This window comes from Parasteatoda tepidariorum, chromosome 2 (genome assembly GCF_982258835.1).
Source record: "Parasteatoda tepidariorum strain Cologne lab strain chromosome 2, Ptep-v5.0, whole genome shotgun sequence".
NCBI lineage: Eukaryota > Metazoa > Arthropoda > Arachnida > Araneae > Theridiidae > Parasteatoda > Parasteatoda tepidariorum.
This window is the reverse complement of record NC_141756.1, coordinates 59355768-59382301: the sequence shown is the minus strand read 5'-3', so window position 1 is coordinate 59382301 and position 26534 is coordinate 59355768. Positions and strand designations below refer to the sequence as shown.

The 26534-nt window shown below is 30.3% G+C and overlaps 1 protein-coding gene across 2 annotated transcripts in view; it reads left to right on the top strand.

Annotated features, from left to right (window-relative positions):
- LOC107447723 (katanin p80 WD40 repeat-containing subunit B1) overlaps positions 1–26534 on the top strand; it is a 208029-nt gene that overhangs the window by 166267 nt on the left and 15228 nt on the right. For both annotated transcript variants that reach the window (XM_087157399.1, XM_087157398.1), the window contains exons 10-13: positions 9770–9894; positions 14173–14267; positions 16275–16645; positions 23495–23662. In XM_087157399.1, coding sequence (XP_087013525.1) covers positions 9770–9894; positions 14173–14267; positions 16275–16645; positions 23495–23662 — 759 coding nt within the window. The remainder of the gene's footprint in view (positions 1–9769; positions 9895–14172; positions 14268–16274; positions 16646–23494; positions 23663–26534) is intronic.

Here is a 26534-nt window from a genome sequence, read left to right as displayed (position 1 = left end):
ATAGATTATTGCAGATGGTTTTTAAAGTTGCAAAATCAGACAGGAAAACTTACTTTCTCTGAATAAACATACATTTTCTTCGACAGATGCAGACGAAGCAGGAGAGCGGTCGAAAGTTTGGACCCTTTAATTTTAATTTCCTCTTTTTGCGTATTTTTGTGTACCTAGCAAACTTTTTAAGCGAATCAAAAAAAATTGCACGCAATTGCAAAATTTGTTTTTTCAAGGATAATTTTTGACAAAACAATTTTTTGTTAATGATATATTATTTTTTTATTATTATTATTTTACTTAATAATAGCCAAAAAAGTTTAAAATGCTAGGTAAAGAGATTTTTTCCTATTTTAAAAAATTTAATATTACATGACAAAATACAAAATTTGAATGAATAGTTCTCGAGTAATTAAATTTTAAGCATAATTTTATTTCTCAGAAGTTATTTCACTGATTACGTTTAAATTTTGAATTTGCCTTATGAAATTATAGTCTTTGAAATTAATTTCCTTAAAAACACGATAGAATCAGGAACTAAAAAGTAATTGATGTTTATGTATCTAAAAGTAAAAGCTGTTTTCCCGGTTGTATCCTACTCCAAAGATATTCATAGCTTCCATCCCAACAGCTGTTTTTGAGTTTCTTTTGCAAACGTACGATCATAATTATTATTTTTGCCAATTTCATATATTATTAATTTTATAAATATTACAAACAAATTTTGAATAAAATTATGAAATGAACGAAATTTGGAAATAAATATTTTGTTTTTTTGTATGTCCTTCATATATTTATTATCAAAATCATATTATTTTAGTATCGTAGAAGGTAAAGACTCGAATAAGTAGTTAGTACCTAAATTTGTGTGCGTATGGTTTTTTAATTTAAGAAGCTATAATATCTAAAATATTAAAAATTCATTTTAATTTTTTCACAAGACTGTATTTCGACACATAAATTTTGAATTGGAGAAAATTAGCACTGAATGTCTGTTTACTTGGTAAAAATTACTTACGCATTCATACCTCAATAATGTTTTGAATGTCTTTTTTTTTCTACAGTTTTTGATTTATTTTTCAGCAAAAATATTTCATTGAAACCAAAAACAAATAAATAACCATGTTAAGAAAAACTAACTAAGCTTCTGCTTAATTTTTTGGTCATATAAGAAAGTCTTTTATTTTTTAGAGAAGAAAATAACAATAAAAAAAGTATATGTCAGGTTGTTAAAAACTTTGTACAGCTACAATTATCTGTCTAACATTAATGGTGTTTGCGATTAAAATTATTCGGAACTGAAGTAAAAGAAAAAGCAAGAAACTTCTATTCTAGGAAATTTTGAAATAAATTTCAAGTTCAGAAAGACCTATTTGAGATCTACCTATTAAATACAAAACATGCCTCTTTTTTCTAAAGTAATTTCTAAGAAAAATCAGCCTAAACCAAATTTTCCACTAACTTGGCAATTTCGACAAGTACAGATTTTTTCTTTCCTCGCATTGAGATACGATATTGTTCAGTATTATAATTTGATTGTATACGGTATAAGACTCCTGCTTGATAAGTACTACAATGGAAAACTCCAGCACCATAAACATCAGGCAAGTTTTGGCTCAAATTTGACAGAACAGACATTTGCATTCCAAGCAATTTATTGACTAACGTATTCCTATCCATTGGACATTTGGCACGAATTATTTTCACCAGTTCTTGTTCCTCACCACTGAAATTATTCCACAGGTTACGAAACTGATTTGCTTCAAAAAAAGCTGGTTCAAAAAACTTATTCAGTGTAACAGGAAGCTTTATGGTTAGTTCTTTAAATTCACCAAAGCACTCGAAACCAACTGACAACTCGGGTCTTTCACTGAATTCTTCCAAACACTGTATGCCGATTTCTTGCATAATCTTTTCACCAGCAGATAGAATAGATTGACAAGACTTCATGTAAAGTTTCAGTCTTGCCGTATTTTGGAAGAAAAAAGTTGGTAAAAAATATCGAAATGGATACGTGGATTTATTTTGATAGCAGAGGGAAATACGTCCAATGCTTTTATTGAACTGACAATCACAAGTGACGAGGAAGATGTCATTCTCAAAAATCACGCCACTGTTATGCCAAATGAGACGGAGCAAAGGATCTAAAGAAATGATGTCACGAACAGGTGTGGAAATAACTGGAGGATTAATAGGAGACATTAGAACATTTGCTAAAACTTCTACATACGATTTCTTTGCCGTCAATTGATCTGAATCTCTATGTACCTGCCTCGAACCAGGAACGGGGTTTTGAAAATTCTTTTTTGCTAACTCATTCACTTTTGGTTTTTCTGTCACCCATCGTTTAATTTGTCTATCGTTTTGTCTAATGGTGTTACTTTTAAGGTTTAATGATGTTGTTCTGATAGCAGTACTATTCGGTGTGCTAATAGGTTCATCACAAATTCGAATTTTGTGTAAACTAGGCCTAATTTTCCGCAAAACACTCAGAACAATGGAATTTGATTTTTCTGCAAATGGCATCACTTCCAAAATGATCTCTAAACCTGCATGTTTAGATAACTTTAAATATTCCACAGCTCTTTGTTGAATTTCCACATCTGAGTGTTTGGTGAACTCAAAAAAAATTTTACTCACATCCTCTTTAAGAACAGGAAACAAATTTAGAAATTTCATGTATGTCGTAAGCAAAAGTGCTTTTGTTTCAAGAGAGGAGTTGCGAAAATGATTTTGTAAGCATGCAAATTGAACTCTGCCATTAGCGTTTGGATCACCAGCAATCAAATTTCCAAACTCTCCAAGAATGTAACCAGACACTTTCACTAAACTCTCATTGCATGAACCATCCTTGATAATGTCAAAAATTCTTTTAGTCGCATAACTATGGAGTTTATGCGTTTTCTTCACTATTTCAACAAATCTAAACCATATTTCTCTTCTAACATAGCAGTGATATTTTTCTAGAAGTGCTAAAATGATTTCGACGTACCATGTAGGATTTTCATATAACTGCTCAGCTAAATATGCAATCTTCAATATCACCTCTTCCTTTGAAGATGTACAATCACACATTTCAGCATAACTATTCAAAACATTTATGATCTGGATAACATTACTCTTATTGCACAGAAGATATAGGAGATCGGTGATTTTATCTTTAATTAAACTATCTTCTTCGGAATAAAACAAATTTTTGATGGAATTTAAATTTCGTTGGAAAATTGTTCTTGCAATTGCGCATTCTGCTAGCAAACACATCATATCCAGGGCTAAGTAACGTATGTTGATATCTTTATTCCGCATTTTAGTACCCAAAATCGAGCAAGCACGTGAAATCACTGAATCTTCAACTTTAATATGGTGAATCAGCAAAATTGTTTCAAAAATAATAGCGTTTTTTGAGTATTTCTCTGTGCGCCCGAGTTTCTCCGATTTCGGTGGTTCTTCACATTTGTTCAAGATTAATTGCACGCAGTCAAGAAGGCGCACTCTTACAACAGAAGAAGTTGGAACAGTAAAGTTTCTAAGTAGCCTCAGAAGCTTAACAACCATCCAAGACGATGGAACTGTGTAATAAGCATAATCTTGCAAATCATTTGGACTAGCTCTGAAAAGACGATGCAGTATTGAAACAATAGTGGAAACACAGGGGAATCCATCTAATTTTCTTTTTTCTGCTAATGTTTCGAGTAGACTAGAAGCAGCCATAACGATGCCCAAGTTTGAACTCGAAATAAAACCAACTACTTGTTGAATATAATCATCGGTTTGAATTGCTTCAGGATTGATTCGTGTGATATGAAGTAAACATAAAATAGCACTTTGTTTAACTTCGTCCTTAGTTTCACCATTAAACGCTATTCTCAAAACATCTGATGATACATCATCCACTAAGCTAGCATCAGCCATATTTGCCGTATATTGTAGAGCTAGGTTTTGGTGAATATGTTTACTAGATGCCAAATCATTTTTAACGGCACTATGCACTAATAGCATCAAGTTTGACTTTTGATCCATTACCACTGATAAATATAAATACCCTATGAATTTTTCACTATAACTATTCGAAGTCAGCAAATTAATAGCTTGCAGGACGCCTACATCACAGTTATGACCTAGTAAGAATATAAAAACCAACTTACATAGGTATTTTTTTTTCTTGTAGCTATTTAAATCTCTTCTGCTATTAAACTGCGCTCGAATGTTAGCCAATTCTTTGTTGATTCTTTTAGTTTCATCTTCTTGACATTTGCAATTTCTAATGTCTGTAATAAACAGAGAAAGACCATGCATTTCTTTCATTACTCTAAACTATCAGAAAAAATAAAAATAAATCCGTTGAATCAAATACGCTTTCTTACAGACAGCAATTTGGAAAATTACTAATTAATTGTTCCATTGTTTCTGCCCAAATGTCAATATAATGCACATTCAATTTATTGCTTATGCTTACCATATATTTCGCGTCTTGTTAATTTTGTTTAGAAGAGAAAATGAAGCAACGAAATCTTCAAAAAAGAAAGCTTTAGCATGATAGTGCAATCGTCTGCTGAAATCACGAGACATATTTTTTATAAATTAGGAGATTAAATAAATAATGATATTTCTTTTAGGCTGATTTCTGCGAATTTTCTTATTTTGATACTGAAATGAAAATATAAAAAGCAAATTTAAGGAAAAATTAATTTTTACGAAAATAAAGTGAGTACATTTCTTTTTTTTCCAGAAAAATGGCATTTTTTTATACTTATATGAGTAAACATTAGAAAACTCTGACATAATGCATACATTATTATGTACATATTTGTATTATTGAAGCTGTTGTTGTTAATAGCTCGAAACTGTTAAAGCAGCTTAAGTCTGTCATACATGTCTATTTGTTCCTATTTGTTCAGTGGGTGCAATCATCTAATGGATACAAGACAACCATTTTTTTTTGGCTACGCCAACCGGACTACCTACTACTTATAAATTACCTACCTTATAATTAGTTGGTAAATTTTAAAAATAAGAGAAGATACAGAGTTAATAAGAATTTATTCAACTTGATTATAGCGGATAAACTTTTACTCCGTGCGATTAAATAAGGTTGCGGCGTAACTACCACTACGATTATTATTTATCAATTCACTAGTATGTAAGACATGCTAACTCTATTAAATCTTGAGGAACCTGTGGATAGATGACGGTTGACATTATTGTTTACTTTTTTTCATCACATTACTTCTTTCACCACTGCGGACATGTTCTGAACACACTTACCTCGAAAGACTCGCCAACGTTGATTTGAATACGCCTACCTCGACATTGAACAGTTGAGTTGCTATTTGTGACTGCGTCAATATTCTTCTTGAGCTGTTACTTCTCAGTCTCATTTACACACAACTGTATCCTGCACACTCTTGACTGCTGATAGCAACACAGGAGAGCCTGTAGTGTGTCTACCACTATAAAAATACAATTCCAATTCACTAATATATAAGGCGTGTTAACTCGATTCTATGATGGAGTACCTTTGCATAGATGAAGGTTAACATTGTCGATAACATTCCCCACATTGGAGACCTTCGGACGTGATACGAACATGCCTACCTTGACGGTAACGCCCACTTCCATTTGAACACGCCTACTTCAATGAATGATCCACATTGAACAGTTGACTTACTACTAGTGACTGCGACAATATCCACCTCCTCGTGGTGTTGCTACTCAGTCTCGATCACACGTCAGCTTGCATACACTCGACTGCTAATAGCAACGCAGGAGCAACAACGAATGTGAACTTAATACAACTCTCATTATCAGCATTCGAAAGTACGGTGATCTTAATACAGCTCTCCCGGCTTCTCACGAAACAGCAGTGAATCAACTAGTGGTATCCGTTCATCGAATTCTATCACAGCTATAATTCTGATGGGGGAGTGCTGTAGTATGTCTACCATTATAAAAATACAATTCCAATTCACTAATATTTAAGGCGTGTTAACTCGATTCTATGATGGGGTACCTTCTCATAGATGAAAGTTGACATTGTCGATAACATTCCCCACAAGCCTACACACAACCGTGAACTTAATACAGCTCTCACGAAAACTCTCAAAATCCGGTGAACTTAATACAGCTCTCCCGGTCTTTTGCAAATATAGCAACTAGTGGTATCCGTTCATCGAATTCTATCCTTGATAAAATTCTGGTGAGGGAGTACTGTGACGTACATACCACTACGATTATTAAACATTAATTCACTGGTATATAAGACATGCTAACTCGTTTCAATTTTGGGGTAACTTTTGATAGATGAAGGTTGGCATTGTTGATAACTCCTCACCCCACAAGGTAACATCAAATTTCAACGAGCTTTTACCTTTTTAAGTAACGTGACTATGAAAAATAAAACAGTTCTATAATCGATTACGATTGCAAACACAAAATTGTCAAAAGTATCGATAAAAAGTTCATAACATTGACATCAGTAATTTCGGATACCTACTAATTATTAATTGAAACATCGGAAAGAAAAAAATGCATAAAAAGAAATTTGAGGTCCGCTTATGGAAATTATAAGAAAGATAAAAACATCAACAACAACAAAAATGAAAGAATATTTTTCTCGAGAATGATTTTTCTTTCCAATCCATAAACGCATAAATCTTTTTCCAAAACACTTTTTAAAAAATATTTGCTATTTTCCTACTTAAAATTCTAAAGATATGATATTTTTAGTTTAAAAAAAATACTTTCAACAAATGTTATAAAAAACCTTTTTTATTCATGTAAAAGTATATATTTTTAGATAAAAGCCACCGCATCAAAAATCTTACAAAAAAATTCCTTTTAGGAAAATTGTCCCCTCAGTAAGCAAATTTTCTAACACACTTCACATCCGAAATATATTCAATTTCCGCTAACATTCAAACAAATATTGACTTCTTGTAGATTGAAGGCGTTTATTTTCCGACTAAAAAAAGTGAGGGGGCCAATTTCGCCTTTAATATTTCTACTATCTAAAATGGCATTTGAAGCTGTTATTTTTAAAATTTCTTTTATGCTTTTTCCACCTAACTATGGTGAAAAAGATGTTTTAAAGGAAAAGGAATGGGATTTCATTTTTACATTTTAGGTGCTGGTTTTTATCATGAATTGTTTTGTAAAAAATTAAAAATAAGTAAAATTGATTTTCTAATAGATTATTCTAAGAAAAAATACTATCTTGGAATCCTATGAAGTTTTGTTCCCATAATTAATTATATATGATAAACTATTAAATATTGATACTTTAAATCATATGTCTGTATTGGAACATTTATTGGCATTTTAAAGATTATATGATAAAGACAATATTGACATTTTAAATAATATATAATTATGTGATCTATTACTGCCACTGTATTGTATGTTTAACTTTGTGATACCTTTTCTTTTGATGCGTGGACACTATTATGTTTAAAAAATATATAAAATTTTGAAGATTTGTCGAATAATGTATCACAAATACGATGGGATAAATTTTAACCTTTGATAAATAGTTAGAGAATTATTGACTGTAAAATATGCATCGACATAGTTCAAAATTGAGTCAGTTCCCCGACTTTGAGCTTTTGAAGCTAAATTTAAACTGTTCTGACGATGCCGTTCGAAAACAAGCTGAAAAGTTCAATTAATTCGCAGAGTGGAGATATTCCTTCCTTCCTTTTTTGTTATAAATAAACGATTTTGTTTTGAATTCAAATATTTTAAAAGAAAACTCGGATATTAGTTCAAAATATTTTCCAACGCAACACAGACAGTATTTTTTGTCCCTTTTTCATCAGAATAAAAAGTCATATGAAATATTCATTTAAAAAATGAGAATTTGATTGACTCATTTAATATAGAACTATCAAAACATATTCAGTTTGTAAAAATCATGAATTTGTATTTTACTATTTTTTATGATTTTAAATTTTTTACTGTGCAGTTTAATTTTCGGACAGAAATTTCTAAATTATTAATAAAAATAATTATAATTAACTAAAGAATAATGACGTCATGTGAAAATTATGAATTGAGTCAGTCAAAAAATGTTCAGTTAAAAGATTAACAACTGTTAACAGTAAACGACAAACTTCTCGAAAGTTCGGAAAATCTGGAGCGGGTTCCAAAAGCTCCGTGTCGTGGAACAGACCCATTCCAACATTAAAAAGTCCCAATTTCTTCGCTGGTATGATGATGAGTTTCACATTTTGATTTCAATGGTGACCATATCAACGACGCAAAAGTATTTATATGTTCCAAAAATGTATTTTTACACTACTTTCCTCTAATAAAACTAGCTACACACCTTCACGGAAAATTAGCTCCGCATTAGTGCTACTTTCGGTAGTTTTGTTTCGAATACTTAGCTCTGCCTTCAAGGGTTTGTCGCTTAGCGGCTCCTTAAGAGGATACTACGTAGCGGAAGAAACTTTTCATCTCAAATTTTGTGTAAAATTCTGGATAAAATTGTGGTATAAAGTACTGGGACTCTGAAAGCAGCATCCGTAAAATGCATTTCTACCGTAAAATTTTATACCTTACTTTTTGCAATATTATTTACTTAATTACAGTGATTCAGTAAGTTTTAGTGTAAAAAATTATGGTAGATCAAATTCTTTGCACTATAAAGTTTAGAGCAAAAAATAGATATTTCACGGTAAAAAGGTCCGGTACTCAGGGTGTCAGTACTCTTTACCGGAATATTTTACAGTGTATATTAAAATTCAAAGAATAGGGAAAAGTAAGTTAGAGAAAACCATGAAATTTCAAAATTGAATTTTTTGCCAATGCCCACTTAGGGAATGACCTTTCGTCAATACAGGCATCTGAAGGGCAGATTTGTTAGCCACCCTTTCAGAGGCGCCATATTAGCTGGGCCAACGTTGCGTCCACAGTAAGGACACATAGTACAGAGAATGAAAGAACATCCCTGCCTTGCCCGGGATTCAAACCCAGAACCTTTCTGATGCAAGGCCAGTTCCCTGATCCTTACACAGGCAGGTTGGCAAGTATATTGAGAAACTGTTTCCCAAATATAAAATTGAAAGCATAATATTCAAAAAGAACTCCACCACAGCGTAATTCTAAGTTATCCTCTCCTACTTTGTTTGCATTTAGATATTTTGTAAACATTTTTTCGGTACTTGATACTTTGTCTAGGTTTACCTGAACTGAGTTCACTTTTTTCATTCTTTAATTTTCTTTTTCAATTGTGCAGCAGCATACACATTTTAAGGACGAACTTTTATTTCAGTAGAGATTTTATAGCGGCGTGGAAGCAAACTGCTGGTGCTATTCAAAATGCGCCAACGTTCCTGTTTTCGGAAACAAAATAATTCAATGCATCTGATCTTGGTGCAAGCCTACTCATTTATTGGAGTTTAAATTTAATAGCATCCTTTAAAGTGTACACACATGTTCGAATTGGTTTTAACTTGAAATAACCCACAATTTTTAGAGTTTTTTAAGCACCAAATTCGAATTGGTATTAATTACAGTTCTCACAGTGTTGTAAAAATTGAAGGAAGTGAAACTCGTGTATGAACTTTTACTCATCTGGATTGATTTCAAAGCACTCAAACGGTAAATATCTCTTATAAAATGAATCTATAGGCTTTCTTTTGTATGTGCCATCCCTTACTCACCATTCAATTTTACTTCTGGTGGCTTTTTTCATGAAATAGTTTATAATTATTCAAGAAATATCTGCGTTCAAATAGATAGATTGGTAATCAAGTTTTATCGTTTCTTTATTTTACAGATTGTTGGAGCATTTAGTCTTACAAATGTTTCAGTGTATATAATGGACCTAAAAAAAGTACAACTCTTTGATTCTTGGAATAAACAGCAAACATCTTGCATTGTTCCTACGTTATCAAATGATAGGTAAGCCTTTGTATAAAGTTTTTAAAAAAATCTTAAATTATAATATAACTGTTTTATTTTTGCTACGAGGAATGTTTTTTTTTGGATTAATGAAGTTTTATATTTTTAGCTTCATGCTATTAAATTTTTAAAAAATCGCACTTTTAACGTCTTAAAACATGGTTTTCTTAATCTTACCGAGAAGGGTAACAAATCATGAAAATAAAATTATATGCTTTAATATTTAACTCTATTTTTATAGTTTTAGAAAACACCAGTTTATTGATTATTTACGTTTTCTTACCTCCTAAGAACTAATATATTCAGGTAGTTTTACTTATAGAGTATCTTATTTTAATAACACTGTTTGTATTAAAAGTTTAACATACAGGCATCTGCAGTAATAATGAAGGGTTTCTTTCATAGGCCTTATATCGACTAATAATGCGCAAATAATTCCTTAAATTAAAAAACATGAAGGAAAAAAAAGACATATCAGGGAGGGCGGGGTAATATCGGGTAGCTGATATTCAGAAGCCTGTTGGAGCTTAACTGTTTGACTAAGAAATTGTCTGATTGAACCAAGATATTCATTGTTTGGTTGTATACATCATTCTCAAAAAGACATAGATGTGGGATATTTCTTTTAAAAGTCTAGAAGGAAATGGCATAGTCAAACCTTTGTCAATCCGGTTTTAGTGGGTAAAACCAGGTACACATATTAATTCTATGAGAAATTTGGAAATGATGGAATTTCAGTGAAAAAGTAGAAGACATTTCCATTTTATATGATGATTTAAGAAAATAAAGCAAGCATTTCCATAAGACGTAGTCAAGACAGTACTCATTTGGGTAGGGGAAAGACAAGGAAAATTGTTCCAAATCCCGGAATAGCTAAGAGCCCAACCAAAATTTTTACCAAAAAAAATTAGCGTTTATAATTTTTTTTCAAAAATATATATAGTGTAAAGATGTAAATAGTTTTTATAATTCTTTTGCAATATATAATAGTTTTATATATGTTTAATATATGGCAGCTTTTATGATTCTTTTGCATATAGTTTTTACGTAGTTATTAATGTGAGCAATAACAAATTATATCATCTGCTTTTCCTTATTATTTATCAATTAATCATCTACAATTGGGATAACATGTATTATTCGAGTGATTTTAATCTTTTCTGATCAATTAATTTGTAAAATAATTTTTAAATTTTTTATTTTTCACTTCGACGGTCTATCATTGGTTATTTCGTAGAATTACTAGGTAAAGTATAAAATTTTTCCTCCATTATATACTTTAACTGACTTGTCTAGTTATTTCATGAAATACCTAGTTATTCTATGAAATAACTGAACTATACACTTTAACGGTAACACATATATGTATAATACAGTGCTTTAAATAAGCTGAATGTTAATAAATATTGCAGAAAAAAATAAAAGTAAGTTAAAAAAAAAACAAAAGACTATCGCTATTTAATAATGACTTTTTAGTGCAATTTCTACTTCAGTTATTTTTTCATAATTCAAATATCTGACTTAGTAATTTTAATTAAGAAGAGCTTTAGCTGTTGAAATTTACGTCCTTTTATACCACAAAGATTTTATCTTTCACTGTCAGTATTTAATCCTCTTACGCAAATAACTCGGAATAAATTGACAGGCGTAAGAGCTTATGAAGCATTATTTTTCAATTAAAGATAAGCATGAGCAAATCATGGAAAAATTATACATATTTTTTTTCTTTGGAAAATCTCTCCTAGACAAACTAAAAAAGTAATCTTTTACGCAACATCTTATGTTGATATTTTCATGCGTATTTCACATTTCCAAAAGTGCAAAGTCTGCTGCATAAGTAAAGGGGATCTGATAACGCTAGAAGAGAAGGTTTACTATAAAAGTTGAAAGAGAAAATAGAATGGAGGAAAGATAACCTAACTCCGCACATCAATGGTCAAACAATATTCTTCTTTCGTTCGTTCTTTTTTTTCTCTTTTGTATACATTTCGTCTTATGGATTCAAAAGTAAAGCTTTTTAAAATAATTTTTATCTAGGATCTGTTGGAAGATTTATAGTTGAAAAATATTCTTTTTAATAAGTAAATAAAAAAATGTCTTAACGAATGTTTCACGAATCTTTATTCTGAATATTTGGGGAAGCTCAGATTGCTCAACTTATTAAAAATAATATGGGCTCATCTCGAACTCGAGACCAACTTGTGCTCGTTTGCTTAGAGTTTGTGCTAATGATTAGAATTTCATAATTTTTTTTTACTACTTTCAAATTCTACAACTATTTATAAGTCCGTTCTGCTCAAGATTAAGTACAAAAATATATAAAATATATGAAATATACGTATAAAGTGCAAAAAATATAAAAGTACGTAATCTGATGAATCAAAAACTAATTACTACAGTAATAATTCTTATGAAATTGTTAGTAGATTCATTGTTGTTGAAGATTTTAGTTTTTTTTTAGGACTCCTAAGGATGATTGGGCTCTGATAAAAATTCATCGGGTTCATTTCTACCAAACAAAAATTACAAAAACCGTCCTTATGTTTTTTTTATAAATTTAACAGTTTTTAATTAATTTAAAGAGAAGAATAAGAAAAAAATAAGAATTTAAAAACTGCACTATATTATAGAAGAAAAATATTCGTTTACAGCATTAAGACGATTGTTAATGTGCATGAAAAATGAATTGAGATGGGTTGACTGTATAGAGGAGAACTTTAAAACAATGAGGATGACCAAAAGGAATATCTTGGGGAATAGCCGAACTGAATGAAACAAGATTTTAAAGAAGCCTTTGGCCTACAAAGGGATGTCAAATTAATAAAGAAGAAAAAGAATTTTAAAATAGTTGAGTATATGAAAAGGAAACAATCAGTTACAACATCGACTCAATAATTTATTTGCTTAAAAAGAATTAGGTTTTAAAAAAATTATTTTAAAAAGGAAACATCCCTTTTTCAAGAAGTGATTTCAAGTAGAAACTTTTTAAGTTTCAGCATCTTACAAAGAAATGTAAAAAAGTGACGAAGAAAAAATAATATTACATATATATATGTATATATATATATATATATATATATATATATATATATATATATATATATATATATATATATATATATATATATATATATATATATATATATATATATATATATATATATATATATATATATATATATATATATATATATATATATATATATATATATATATATATATATATATATATATATATATATATATATATATATATATATTTAACGGGAACTTCCTTGTCTATTTTTCTTATTGTATCATTATTCCCATTGTTAAAATATATTTGCATTGATCTGATCAAAGCAGAATAAACTGTTGAGAAGCCATCACGCGAGTCTTTCTTTGATGCTACTAATCCTAACTAATTATTAATTATGACGACCGACATTCAAAAATCTTTAATTAGTTATCAAGTTCCCTTGAAGCTTTGATGAAGTCAAGTACTTTCGCACGAAGATGTAAGCTTCACTTATTGGTAGGAAGTACTTAAAATAACGAGAACAAATTAAACAATTTAATTAAATACATAGTTTTGAAGTATATATGTGCATAACTACAGTCGGGCTTCTATTTAACGAACTTCCATTTTGTGAATTTCGCTACGTTGCGATTTTTTTCGAGAAACCAAGAACATTTTGGGAAATTTCTTCGTATGTGTATTTTTTATTTAACAAACTTTTCTTTGAGATCCACTTTCCCTATTTCCCAAAATATTTCAGAACGTAGGATATTTGAGAGGAAGATGAAGACAGAAAAGGATGAAGAAATCATTAAACCTTCATATAATGAAATATTAAAATCATTTGAAGCAATCTGAAAGTAGATAAAAATTTACAGGATAAAGGTGTATCAATTGCTATTTTAATTATGTCTAGTATTTATGAATTTGAAACCTGTTTTGTGTTTAAGTACTTCAAATGGTGATTTTCTATTTAACAAATTTTTCATATAAGGAACTTTTTTTATTGGGATTTAGCTACTTCGTTAAATAGAGATCAGACTGTATTTTGAATAATTGCCCAAAAAGTAATAGCACAAAAAAATTTTCTACTACTAATATAAAAGAATTAATTAGAAAGCAATAAAATTATCATAATTTATTTATAAAAGTAAACTTTTTTTCATCCATCATGAAATTGTAATTTATGTGAATGTTTGTATTTTTTATAAAAATTCATATAAATTTGCGAGTTATAATTTATTATGTGAACAATTTAAAATATTTTTCTCTCACTATAGTGCGTTTGAAGACATTGTCACGGATTACGAAGATGAATCTTCACAGTTTATTGAAAGAATTGATTTCTTAGACAACTGTCCTTCAAATGTAGAGAGTGAGTATAATTTAATTCCTACTATTAGTTTGCACTCTCCTTAAATCTTGTTCACATTTTCAATCGTTAATAAAATAATTTTTATTCATCCACTCAAGATGAAATACATTTTTTTAACATGTAGTGGATAACAATTGATGTTAATACAGTTTTTTTTTTCAAATATAATTCATTAATTAATTTTAGTTTTGTATGGGAGAAAAATATAAAAAATATAATAAAAAGTAACAAAATTAAAAAAATTCTTGACTGAAATAGGAATTGTTTTGAAAAAAAATTATGTTACTTGTTATTTATAATATTTTAATTTTTTTCACATAAGTTAGCATTTTATTAATTATCATTTGTTAATGGTATGTACCAATTTGAAAATTCAATTATTATTATACGATTATGCAAGAATCATTTCTTTAATGTTCATCTTTATTCCTTCTAATGACTATTTAACAATAAGCACAGTGTATTTTCGCAAAAGTTGAGGCATATGCAATAACAATAGATCGAAATTTTCACAATAGATTAAGCGATGTCATTATCAGTTCAGTTTTCGTTAAAAGATTCATATTTTTAATTTTGGGGTAAGTTTTTTTTTAAATATTTTTTCTTACTATAGATTGAGGATAGAGTCGGAACAACATATAGTGTATAGAATACGTGGTGAATATTAATAATTGCCTTTTCTTCTTCCTTCCTTCCTCACTGGCTCGACAGCCCAGGATGGGCCTTGGCCTTCTCCAGTAGTTTTTTCCAAGCTGTCCTTCTTTTGGCAATGGACTTCCAATTCTTTATTTTTAATATAGATAAATCTTTCTCCAGGGTATCTAGCCATCTGAGATTTGGCCTGCCCCTTCTACGTGTTCCTGTCGGCCGGGCATTGCCTTTTTTAATTATTAATAATTGGATTAATCGGAAAAATAATAAACCAGTGATGCGTGTACTCTCGTATTCTCCCAGTATTCTTAATGTTATAGTTTTTTTAAGGTTAATTGCCTATATTCCCTACACTAATGTTTTTTAAGGTTGAGGGCCGTTGATTCACTAAAGTGACTTTTTTGAAGTTTAAGTGCAGCTATCCTATCCGATATACTTTAGTCCTGAATTCATCATTCATTACACGCACGTTTTTAAAAATTAAATGCCATTGCCCGATATTGACTACAGTAAGATTTTTGCGGTTAAAGTGTTATTTGTATTCCAGAAGAAATTAATTTATCGAATAAAGAAACTGCTATTTTTTTATTGTTGTTAACTGTAACATTTTTTTTAATGTGAAGAAAGAAATAATACAATGTTTCGATCGTTGCGGTTTAAATTTCTGTGATGGCAAGATTGATTTAGATAGCTAAACTGAAATATTCCCGATTTAATCAAATTAATGATTCGCCAAATTATTATTTCTTTTCTGAAAGCTCCTCACAAACCTATCAAGAAGCATTGCCCGAATTTGCTTTTAATATGTACGTTAAGTATTTTAAAATACTTTTTTAGTACATCAAAAAATAATCTGATGTTTTCAGACTGAACTTTGGCTCTTAAACTAATGATAAAGGTAATAATCAGCAAATTTCTTACATATAATGACGTCATTTGAAATAAAAATTTACTTAGGATCATTTTTTAGCTTTCAAACATAAGCAACTTTATGTTTTCGACTGAACATTGACTCTTAAACTAATAATAAAAGTAATAATCCGCAAATTTCTTATGTATAATGACGTCATTTGAAATAAAAATTTACGTAGGAGCATTTTTTAGCTTTCAAACACAAGCAACTTTATGTTTTCGACTGAACATTGACTCTTAAACTAATGATAAAATTAATAAGCCGCAAATTTCTTATACATAATGACGTCAATTGAGAAAAATATATACTTACTTAGGAGCATTTTTTAGCTTTCAAACATAAGCAATACATGGATTTTGGACCGAATCCAAACTTTAAGTCATTTCATTTTCGAGGATCTTCTCTTCAAAGAGAAAAAACACCTTTAACTTTTTTCATTACAGATGCTGATCTATCAAAAACACGAGTTATAAGTGTAGATCTTTCGACATTTCTCCCACCTTTGGAAGATCCTGTGACAACTCTTCAAAATGACTTCGGCTCAAAAAACTCTCTCAACTGCACATACAAAATTGCGAATGTTGAAGGAAAACCAACCTTGCTAGCTTTACCAATGGCAGTAGCTCATCCTTATAACTATGAGAAAGATAAAATACACCAAAACTCTACAGAAATTTTAGTCGAGCAGGACTCACAACCAGCCATCAAAAATGAGTGTGTGCAATTCCCAAATCTTAATAAGACATCTGACTTTGAAGTTTTCCCTTCTGTGAGAAACAAGCCATTTGGAATAGAACTAGATGATTTCTTACCTGTAAGTAACAATTTATTCACTATTTACTCACATTTTTATAATAAATGGCAGAAATTTTAAGTACCCACAGTTTCACAATCACGTCTTTTAATTTTATTGAACTCAAATTAAACATAAATTGATGTAGTCTTATTTAATTATAGTTCAATAATTAGCCCAGTGGCCTGCGTAGGGTTAGGGAACTGCCCTTGCATCAGAAAGGTTCTGGGTTCGAATCCCGGGCAAGGCATGGATGTTCCTTCCTCTTCTCTGTATTATCTGTCCTGTCTGTGGGAGCAAAGTTGGCCCACCTAATATGGTGCCCCTGAAAGAGTGGCCAACAAATCTGCACTGCAAATGTCTGTATGACCTAGGCCATTCTCCAGGTGGACATTGGAGAGAAAGAAAAATAGTTCAATAATAATGTTTGCATTTTACAAGGTGTTCTAAATTAAACAGTTTTCAAAGATTTATAGCATGAAAATGATTAAGGTTCGAAAATAACAGCCTGCTATAAATCCTCATGTAAGATCTAAATTTTATTCCCAGAATTTTTTTTCTTTTACTTCTGAAAGTTATCAACAGTTGTCGCTACAAATTCCTTACTAACGTTTCATTTACTAGTTTCGTCTTCCGATTACGTCAAGTGATTGAGGCTGATGAATATTTCGCAAATATCGTAGTTTAATTTTTCTTCATAAAAGATTTCGAAACATTCGAAAATCTTTCGAGATCATCCTTCGGGAACTTTTTATTCGAGAAACAAAAGTTCTGGAATTATAATTAATGCAATGTTAAATAATTGTTTGAAATTGCTTATCTTTTTTAAAAAAACAGACTAAAACCGTTTTTCTGTAATAAATTAGAACAGCCTGTATTTAACCACTGGCATTAAACAATTGATTCATAGCGTAGGATAAGGGATCAAATATTGGAACAAACTAACCTCAGTACCTTTATGGAGTGAAATTAATCAAATGAAATTAATCCACATTAGTGAAATTATTCAAATGAAATTAATCTACATTAAACTAACTAAACCACATGAGTCATCTGCCTCCGGATATTTTTCGTTTCAGCTCTTTCTGTCTGTATACCTTTCAATCAGCAATGTCAGAATTTAAACCTGAATCTCCCCTATTAAAACTGAGGGCAACATTCCCATAAAGATTGATATATAATTTGTTTGATGATTGATTGGTTATATTTATTTTTTGCATCTGAATTTTTTTTATTCATAAAATTTTTTATGAGGTTCATGATCTTAAATTGCTTCAATCTTTGGAAGCTTTTCAATAGTTCTACTGTAATGAATTTTCTTGCATTATGAAATTCAAAAAAAAATAATATTGTTTAAAAATGACAATTGGGTTTAATTTTTTTAAAAAAAGAGTAGAATTTTGGGTGCTCAATCTAGTCTTTTTCTTCTTTTAAGTGAGCAAAGTTGATTTAATGTCTGTAAATATCGTTTAGTATTTGTTCTTGTTTGCTATTAATTTCTTTGAACTATTGCAAAAACCCTTTCCCGATCCCCAACTTATGTTACGTAGACTATATTCTAATGACGATTGCAACACATTTTATGACATAATTAAAATTCTTTTTTAAATTATTACGTTTTTAAAAGAAATATTATTGAAAAATAGATAAAAAAATGTTACTCTCATAAATTATTCCTTCGAAATATGTTTATGTCTTTTATTTATTTACCTTAAACTTAAACGGTTCCACCGTAATGCGCTCAACGTCGCGTGAGGGTCCATCTATCTACCAAAGCGAATGTGTCATTACCTGCGTGAAGGATCAAAATAGTGATAGTATGTCATCGGATAATCCTTAGGCATGTTTCTCAAAATCCGTCGCCAATAGCCCATTGTGCAACCCTACTACAACGTGAACAAAGTACTACTGCTACATTTTATTTATTATTATTTTGATATTTTAAAGTATAAAATATCTGTAAGCATTTGAGTGCATAAATATTCACGTTAAAAAAGTTACAAATAATAGCATTTTTTGTAATTTATAATAAAATGTCACTATTTGAAATGTCACTACAATAAATGAAACTATTTGAGTTCTGAAAAAATGGTTAAAACAAATCGTTTTGCACAATTAAATAAGAAATATACGAACGTTTCTAGAATTTGAATTATAAATTATAAATTAGATTTTTTTTTTCTAAGCATAGATCCAAGTTTGTGAATAATGTATTAAAATGCATATTCTGATCCTAATCTTACTCAAGATAAATAATAAAATTCAAGTAAAAATACCAAATTTATCTCAAACATATTTATTAGTCAAACATACCGTTTATTCGTAAAAATTTCTTTCCGTCTTATTGTATCAATTTTTGACTTTTATGTCTCGTTAACCTTCATGACTTTTGACTTTTATGTCTCCTTGGAATAGTTAGTTATAAAAAATCTGCGCTGAATTACTTTCATTATATATATTCTTTCAAATTGATTAAATTTATTGTAAAGTTTTCAATTCATTTCATTTTCCATGAAGCAATCATACAAAATTTATTCAAATTTCATTCACTTTCTAACTCAATAACATTCATTCCACTGTATATGCATACAGATAATGTGTGTATGTAAAGTTAAGTAATCAAAACTTTTCAAGAAATCAAGCATGAATATGATAATAATATCATTTCGAAACTTTTTTGCAATTTATATGTTAAATTTGTAGTTAAATTGAAAAACAATAAAACTTTAACCAAGTAAATGAAATTAGAAATCTTGGAGAAGTAATTATTGTACTTTTATTTTCTCAAGTCAATAAAAAAATGACGCTAAATTCAAAAATCGAAAATAAAGCATAAGACAGATGCAAGATAATTTACTCTTAAACATTTTTGTCAAATTTATGTTTTATCTCTTTCTTTTTTTTTTCTTTTTTTTTTGCCTCGAAATAAAAGTGGAAAGATCTGGTATAATGTTCTCTAATTACTGGAAAACGGGTGCACTAATTTACATTGCGCCTTCCTCTCTTTCTTTCTTAAATTTCCAATCCTTTGTTTCCTAAATTTAAATTCTTTTTTTCTTCTTAAATTTGTGAATATTAGGAGGAGGATTTACCAATCATCTCCACACTCTCGCGAGGCATAGTTTTGTTTCTTGCACATGTCAGTCAATAAAAAAAACATATAACCATGCGATAAATGCAACATGCTAACAGTCCAAACGTTTTACTTCTATATGACATATGAAAAATGTCAAAAAGAGATACAATGACATACAAAAATTTAAGGCGAAATGGAAAAACTTACATAACAGCAAAACAGGCAGTTACAAAGGAGGAAAAGTTCATTGAGAAGACCAATCACTGTAAGGTGAGTCGTAATCACTCAGGGGGTTTTTCCGTTCGCCCTCCAATGAGGTGAACCGGGTACGAATCGCAGCGATGGCTGGGATTCGAATTCCGTCTCCGGCTTGCACCGACCACAGCGCTGATGTCAAATATACTCAGTGGTACACGGATCATAGGTTAGAGTCTCCTCGCCGTCGGACTAACTGTGGGAGGTTTTCGTGGATTTCTTCTACTCGTTACACAGATGCTGGGTAGTTCCGTCAAAATTCCTCCATGAAGGCAAATTTCTCCCAATACTTGATCCAAGAGTACCCTTGTCTTCCGGATTGGGTTCAAAATTACAAGACTACGGAGTTGAACATTAGTAGTCGTAAGGTCGAAAATTGGGTCTGTTTTCAACGACGGTTATAAAATGAAATAAAATCTCTGTAAGGTAAAATAGAAAATTTGCATATATGCGCCATGACGTACCGGGGGCGTGTCGTAAGAAAATAAAACGAACTGGCATGGTTTATTGTTGCTGTGGATTACATTTTTTTTTTCAAGTTGTTTACTTTTCCATGTTTACTTTTCCATGCATTTTGTTAAGTGGGTGAACTACATCACCAAAACAGAAGTTATCAAAAGCGAATTGTTTAATTTTATTTCTAGTAATTCTTCTGAAAAGTGTTTCCTGTAAAATAATTTAAAATCAACTGCAATTGAAATGAAAAAAGAAATAGTTGAATATTGAGTGGCAAAATTACAGGAGAGAGAGTAAAAAATCTCCCAACTATTAGTGGCGCCAACGATGCTTAATTTATGTTGGTATCAGAAAAATTAAAGGAGAAAATGTACTGATTCGTTTTGGGGACCCGTAAGAGATCACCATATTTTTTATGCCAATGGTTAATTAATTATGGCAATATACATTAGTTGAACTTAAAGAAAAAACAAGCTATGTATTAAGAAACAAAGTTAATGGAGGAAAGGTATTTGTCCGTTTAGGGTTGAGTTTCTTATCTGATAATAGCGAAACGTGAGCAGGGGTCGCCAAAAATTGCGGCAATTTTAATATTTCTTTAAGATTATAATTATTATAATTTTATAATACTAGAATATTTTTACTCAATGTATCTGAAAATAGACCAAGATAAGACAACACAAACAAAAAACGAAGCTGTTTCAACGCATTTTTTTATGATAAAAACATTCACCTTATTTGTTTTGCACGTGACGCTGTCAGTTCGTCGAAGGTCCAATGTATGCAAGATCCAAGTATTTTGGTAACACATGTACGCCGATTTTCTCAGTACTAACCTTCCTAATGGCTACACTTAATGGGCAGGTGTTAGAATTTACCCATGTAATAAAATGCATTTTTATTATTGTGTTATATTTTTAAGATTATTACTTTTTTAAAATTCCAGCATTGTTTTATGTCTTAAGCTTAAAAGTTAAAGTTAATGACCTAAATGTGGAAGCATTATATTACAATACAAGTGAAGAAACTGACAGTACCATTTACGTTATACTTCTAGGGTCCCACAAAGTTTTTGTAAACATTATGGGGTCACCACACCAAAAGTTTTTAAGAAAAACTGATTTAGAGGAAATGACGCTTAATTTTGGCAATGCGTAATACTGGTATTATAAAAATTGGTACAGTTTTCATAAGAGATTTTACAACGGATTTCTCGTAGTTTCAGAAAATATTTTTGTAGTGGTAGCGAAAACATCGTATTAAAACTTTACTGAATTAGAACTAAAAGAACTTCCTTTCGACTTACCTTACAAATGTTTTAAACGATATACTAAAGATCAAATAGAGAAATGGTCATGCTCTAAAGTTATTATCAAGGTTTTATAGTTATTATAGGCTTTATAGGGTCAAGGTTTTATAGCTATTTTATAGTTATTATCAAGGTTTTTTTCTTTGTGTTTTGCTTGTTTATTTTTTGAATTCGACTTTAGTTTGCTATCGCTTATAAAGTATTTTGCACTAAACTCAAATAGTGTAGGGTATGTAATTGGTAATAAATATAATAGAAAAGGTACAAAATTACTAAATTAATATATTTGATAATTTGCTACTCCAATATTAAGCAGTTATAATACAGGTACTGTGAAAATAGGTGTCTCGAAGCCCTCAAAAGGAAGAAATACCGAAGAAAATTTCTTAGTAGTGATAAATTTTGACAATCAAGAGTTTCCTACGATCAACAACATTATGCCAAGTGATACTGAATACAGTTAATCTTTATTCTGATGGGATGAACTACAAGAAACGTGGTTTGCTTAATTTAATAAGTGAACTAACCGGGAAGGGCAGCAAATTATAATAAACAAATAAGTTATTGGAATTATTTTAACTTTATTAATTATGTTTCAGTTTTGTGCGTGACTTCGTAGTGTTGTTCAAGCAGGACTGAAGTATTGATTATTTTAGTTTCTTATCCCCCCCCCCATACAAAGAACAGATTTTCAGCTAATATTCAGTATATAAATTATTCAGCTCTTGTGCTGCTCTAATTCCTTTCCATCTAAGCTGTCAGAAAACAACAAGTTATGTTAACTGAATAAGCAAATAATGTGATTTAAATGTATTGGAATTAATAAAAATTTCTTTAAAATGTTAATTTGCTGAATTTGTAAAAAAAAAAAAATGCGAATTAATTATCATTTACGCAATTTGATACTTGCACTTCAAGAAGAAGATAACGGTCCCCACACATATCACCTATGACGTCAACTAAGGCTGATCACTTGTAAGTAAAATGGCGTGTTAAAGCTGAGCGAAGTTTCTCCAAATAAATTAGAATGTTAATTAAAGTGAAGTTAATTAAACCAGCACTGTATCGCACATCGAATCTGTTGAAATATGATTCTTCCTACTCTATGTTTTTCACTTAACTTAGATTTATAACTTGTTTATGTATTTTATTGTAATCGTGATATATTTTTGCTTTGTATACCTGGTAACTTCGATGCATAATTAATTTGCTTATGCTCTACGTGGCCTGTTGCCTGTCTTTGTGTTAAGTAAGAAATATATAGTGAAAAAATTGAAATCTTTGTGAAAGAATCTTTGTATAAGAATATAATAAGTCGCTTAGGAGAATTGGTACTTGGCTGGCTTGGCTTACTCGAAATAGAATGTGAAGAAAAGTTGCTAACGTAAACAGATGCCACGTTTCAACAATCAATCGGGGTCGAGTTACCTACACTACGTTACTCGCAAGTATCCCAATAAATAAGTCCTTTTCTCTAGTAAAAAACAAATAGAATCGCTTTTACAATACAATAAAACTGAATCGTTCGCTCAATTGAAAATATTTTTAATCGTTGATGTCTGAATTGTTCGAAAAGCAGAATTGTTTTTAACTTTAAAAAAAATCGTAGACTTCAGTATAGATTATTATTCTATATATGCCATGAGTATTGTTCTTGTTTTGGAAATATTGAGTACCTGAACACAGAATACTTTTATTTATATATGAAGTTCATCTTTATCTATTATAAAAAAAACGTCATTTGACATTTAATCAAAACTTTTATATTTTGCAGAGAAGTTTGTTGCAGCCCACTAAAGGTAGTTATAACTCATTAGAAATATCCGATGCAGAGGCCATATCATCCATATATAGAGGGCATGATTCTATGGTGAAAGTATTGGGACATCGTAAAATATACTTGCAAACAGTTTTGAGGACGTGGAGGACTGAAGGCTCAGTAGTAAGTCTATTTACAGCTTATTTCTCATTATATTTACAACTGATATTTAAATATCTTAAATTTTAATAAGAAGGCTGAATGTTGACATTTTCATAAAGTTTTTTTTAAAAAAAACTTTTGAGTTATTATTACTTTAATAATTTTGATCTCTCAGAAAATGATGACTATTTATTCCAATAAAAACTGAATGTGAACTGTAGCCCAATTTAATATGCGCACTTTTACTGGAAAAATCTTTTGACTTTTTATACATAAAAATGCTTTTTGGAATAACAGTTAAAAAATACAATACATTAATATTCAATCTAAAAATGTATTTTATCTTTTTAAAAATGTATTTTAAATAAATAATCTGAACTGAAACTCTCAACATTATACATATGTTTTTTTCGGGAAAAATAGCTTTTATATTTTGTGCATCAAATTTCTTATTGGTGTAAAGCTGATGAAAGGAGATAGCTCATTATACCAAGTTCCTGTTAAAATTTAAATATATTAATGAATTTTCAGAAGAAGAACAATTGAAACTAGTCAGACGCATTCACAAGTGGGTGAATTTTGTCTAGACATTGAGCAAACTAACTGTAATTTGAATAAGTTAATCTTATATGGAAGTTTTCAAACAGTATCAACGTCTATATAAATTACAATGAGGAAATAGTTATCTATATTATTACATTACCATCATCGTAATTCAGCGTAATATCTAAAATTAAAGTAGAAATGCCACGAAGCACTGAGAAAAAAATATGGTCAAAATTATTAGAATATGGTAAATTATCATTTGCTATCTCGCTATTGTAAAAGGCCATTCGTAAACCGAAAAAGGCTATTCATAAACCTATCGTATGCCGAAAATCAGAAATCTCTAGGCATAAGACATATCAAGGTGCTCTCATCCCCCTAAATCTTCATTACGCAAAATTTATAATCTTTTAATAAGCATTGAGAACCGTAATTTTTTACGTTAAATTCCATTAAGTACATCTAGTCCCTACCATAACTAGCATTGTTTTTTTTTTAGTTAAATTAGAAGTAAATATTTAAAAATTTTGTCAAATATATCGAAAGAATAACACCAAGGAACTTAAAAACACACTGAGAAAAAAAAAGGTCTCCTCAAAAAAATAGCTCTGAAACAAATAATAGTAGAATTTAAAAACCTCGTGAATTTAAAGTTGAAACAGCATATACTCATTTTTATGTACAATACGGAGTCTCAAAAGTGATGTGGAGAGGTTCATTGGCAGGATTCGAAGTAAGGCCTTCAGGGTTGTTAGTAGAATGCTCTAACCACTATAGTTGTGCATCTCAGTCCAGGGAAAGTTGTAATTTGTCTAAAGAACTCCCCTAGCCATTCGTCTAAACCCGCTGCGGTGACTATGGTAACGAGGTATAACTATTTCAAGTAGGGGTGTGGGGTCATCGTTTAGGACAGGTTTTGGCTCCGGTCAGCGAGAGAGAGGGAATCTTTTCTTCTGTCTATTGTGTTAGCCTAGAGTGAAGAGAAGCTACCCTCCTTGAAATAAGCTATTCTCGCTTCCATAGCAGCAGATGGACTTGGACTTTGTGGTGGAGGAGTGCTTACCGTAGACAAACTATAGGAAGCTTTAAGTATTGGCCTCTGCAATAACATATCATGGCATGCATTCCATTCACTTTAAAGTTAAGATATAGCGGGAAAAAGGCAAAATGTGAAATTAAAATGACCGATTTCCTGACTAAGCTGTTGGAAACGTATTTTCCAAATTGCAACCCTCTGTACTATTGAAATTGGAAATTAGTATGTCATGCCCAGTTAGTATGTTAAGCAGAATTAGTGTGTATTACATATTAGGAAAACCAAGGTACACAATATGCGAGAACAGTTATCATTATCCTAAATTTACATTAATAAGCAAAATCTGTGATCTTGTAATATATAACTATTTAAAGAGAACCACGATTTTTATGGTAAATCGAAATGTACATTTACTTTTTGTTTCAGATATTTTTTTTAGTCTCATTTTGTCAGTACTACAACTCTTTTGATTAAATTCTAAATAAGTATGGAAAATATATATTTAACATATGCATTAACAATTAAGTTGATTTTGTTTTTCTAAATTGAAAGCATTCTCTTTTTCATAATAAATAAAAATTATCTTCCAATCTTTACTAACACAAGTTTTTCCGTAGTTAATTTCGTTTTCTATATATAAAGCCACATCTAAGAATTAAGAAGAATATTGATGATCTTTCTTTTATCAATTCTAGTAGAGCTTACAAGCCTTATTCATGATCAACTCACGTGCGCCGAATCATTATTCACTAAAACAAATCGAATTTTCTCTATCCATTCATCAACAGATTACTAGTATTTTCCTTGATTTTTATTACTACTAGTGTATTAATGCATTTTATTTGCTTTTTAATGATTCAGATTAATATATTTTTGATTCTTTCCTTCTGATAAATATGTTTTCCATCTCTAACATAAAATTTTAAACCAAACATTGGCTTATCTGTTTATCCCCAAAATAAGTTAGTTATTTAATTTTATATAACCTGGTTGGTAGGGCACTGAACTCACGTCTGGGAGAGCGGCAGTTCAAATTCAGCTGGTCTCCGTGTAATAAATGGTGACAAATTAAACCTCTGGTAGTACTGAATAGGAGATTGATCGTTCTCTGGTTCAGGTAAAATTGCGATCTGTGGATGAATGAATGGATGTATGAATGGGTCCGCCCTATGAGCGGGCAGAAGTCGAAGTCCGCTAAGTGTGTCAGAAATCAAATTCTAGGCCATAGATGGCGCCACTTGAAAACAAGAACAATCGCGCCACTTGCCCTAATGGCCTACGACAACAACAACAACATTTAATTTTATGAAA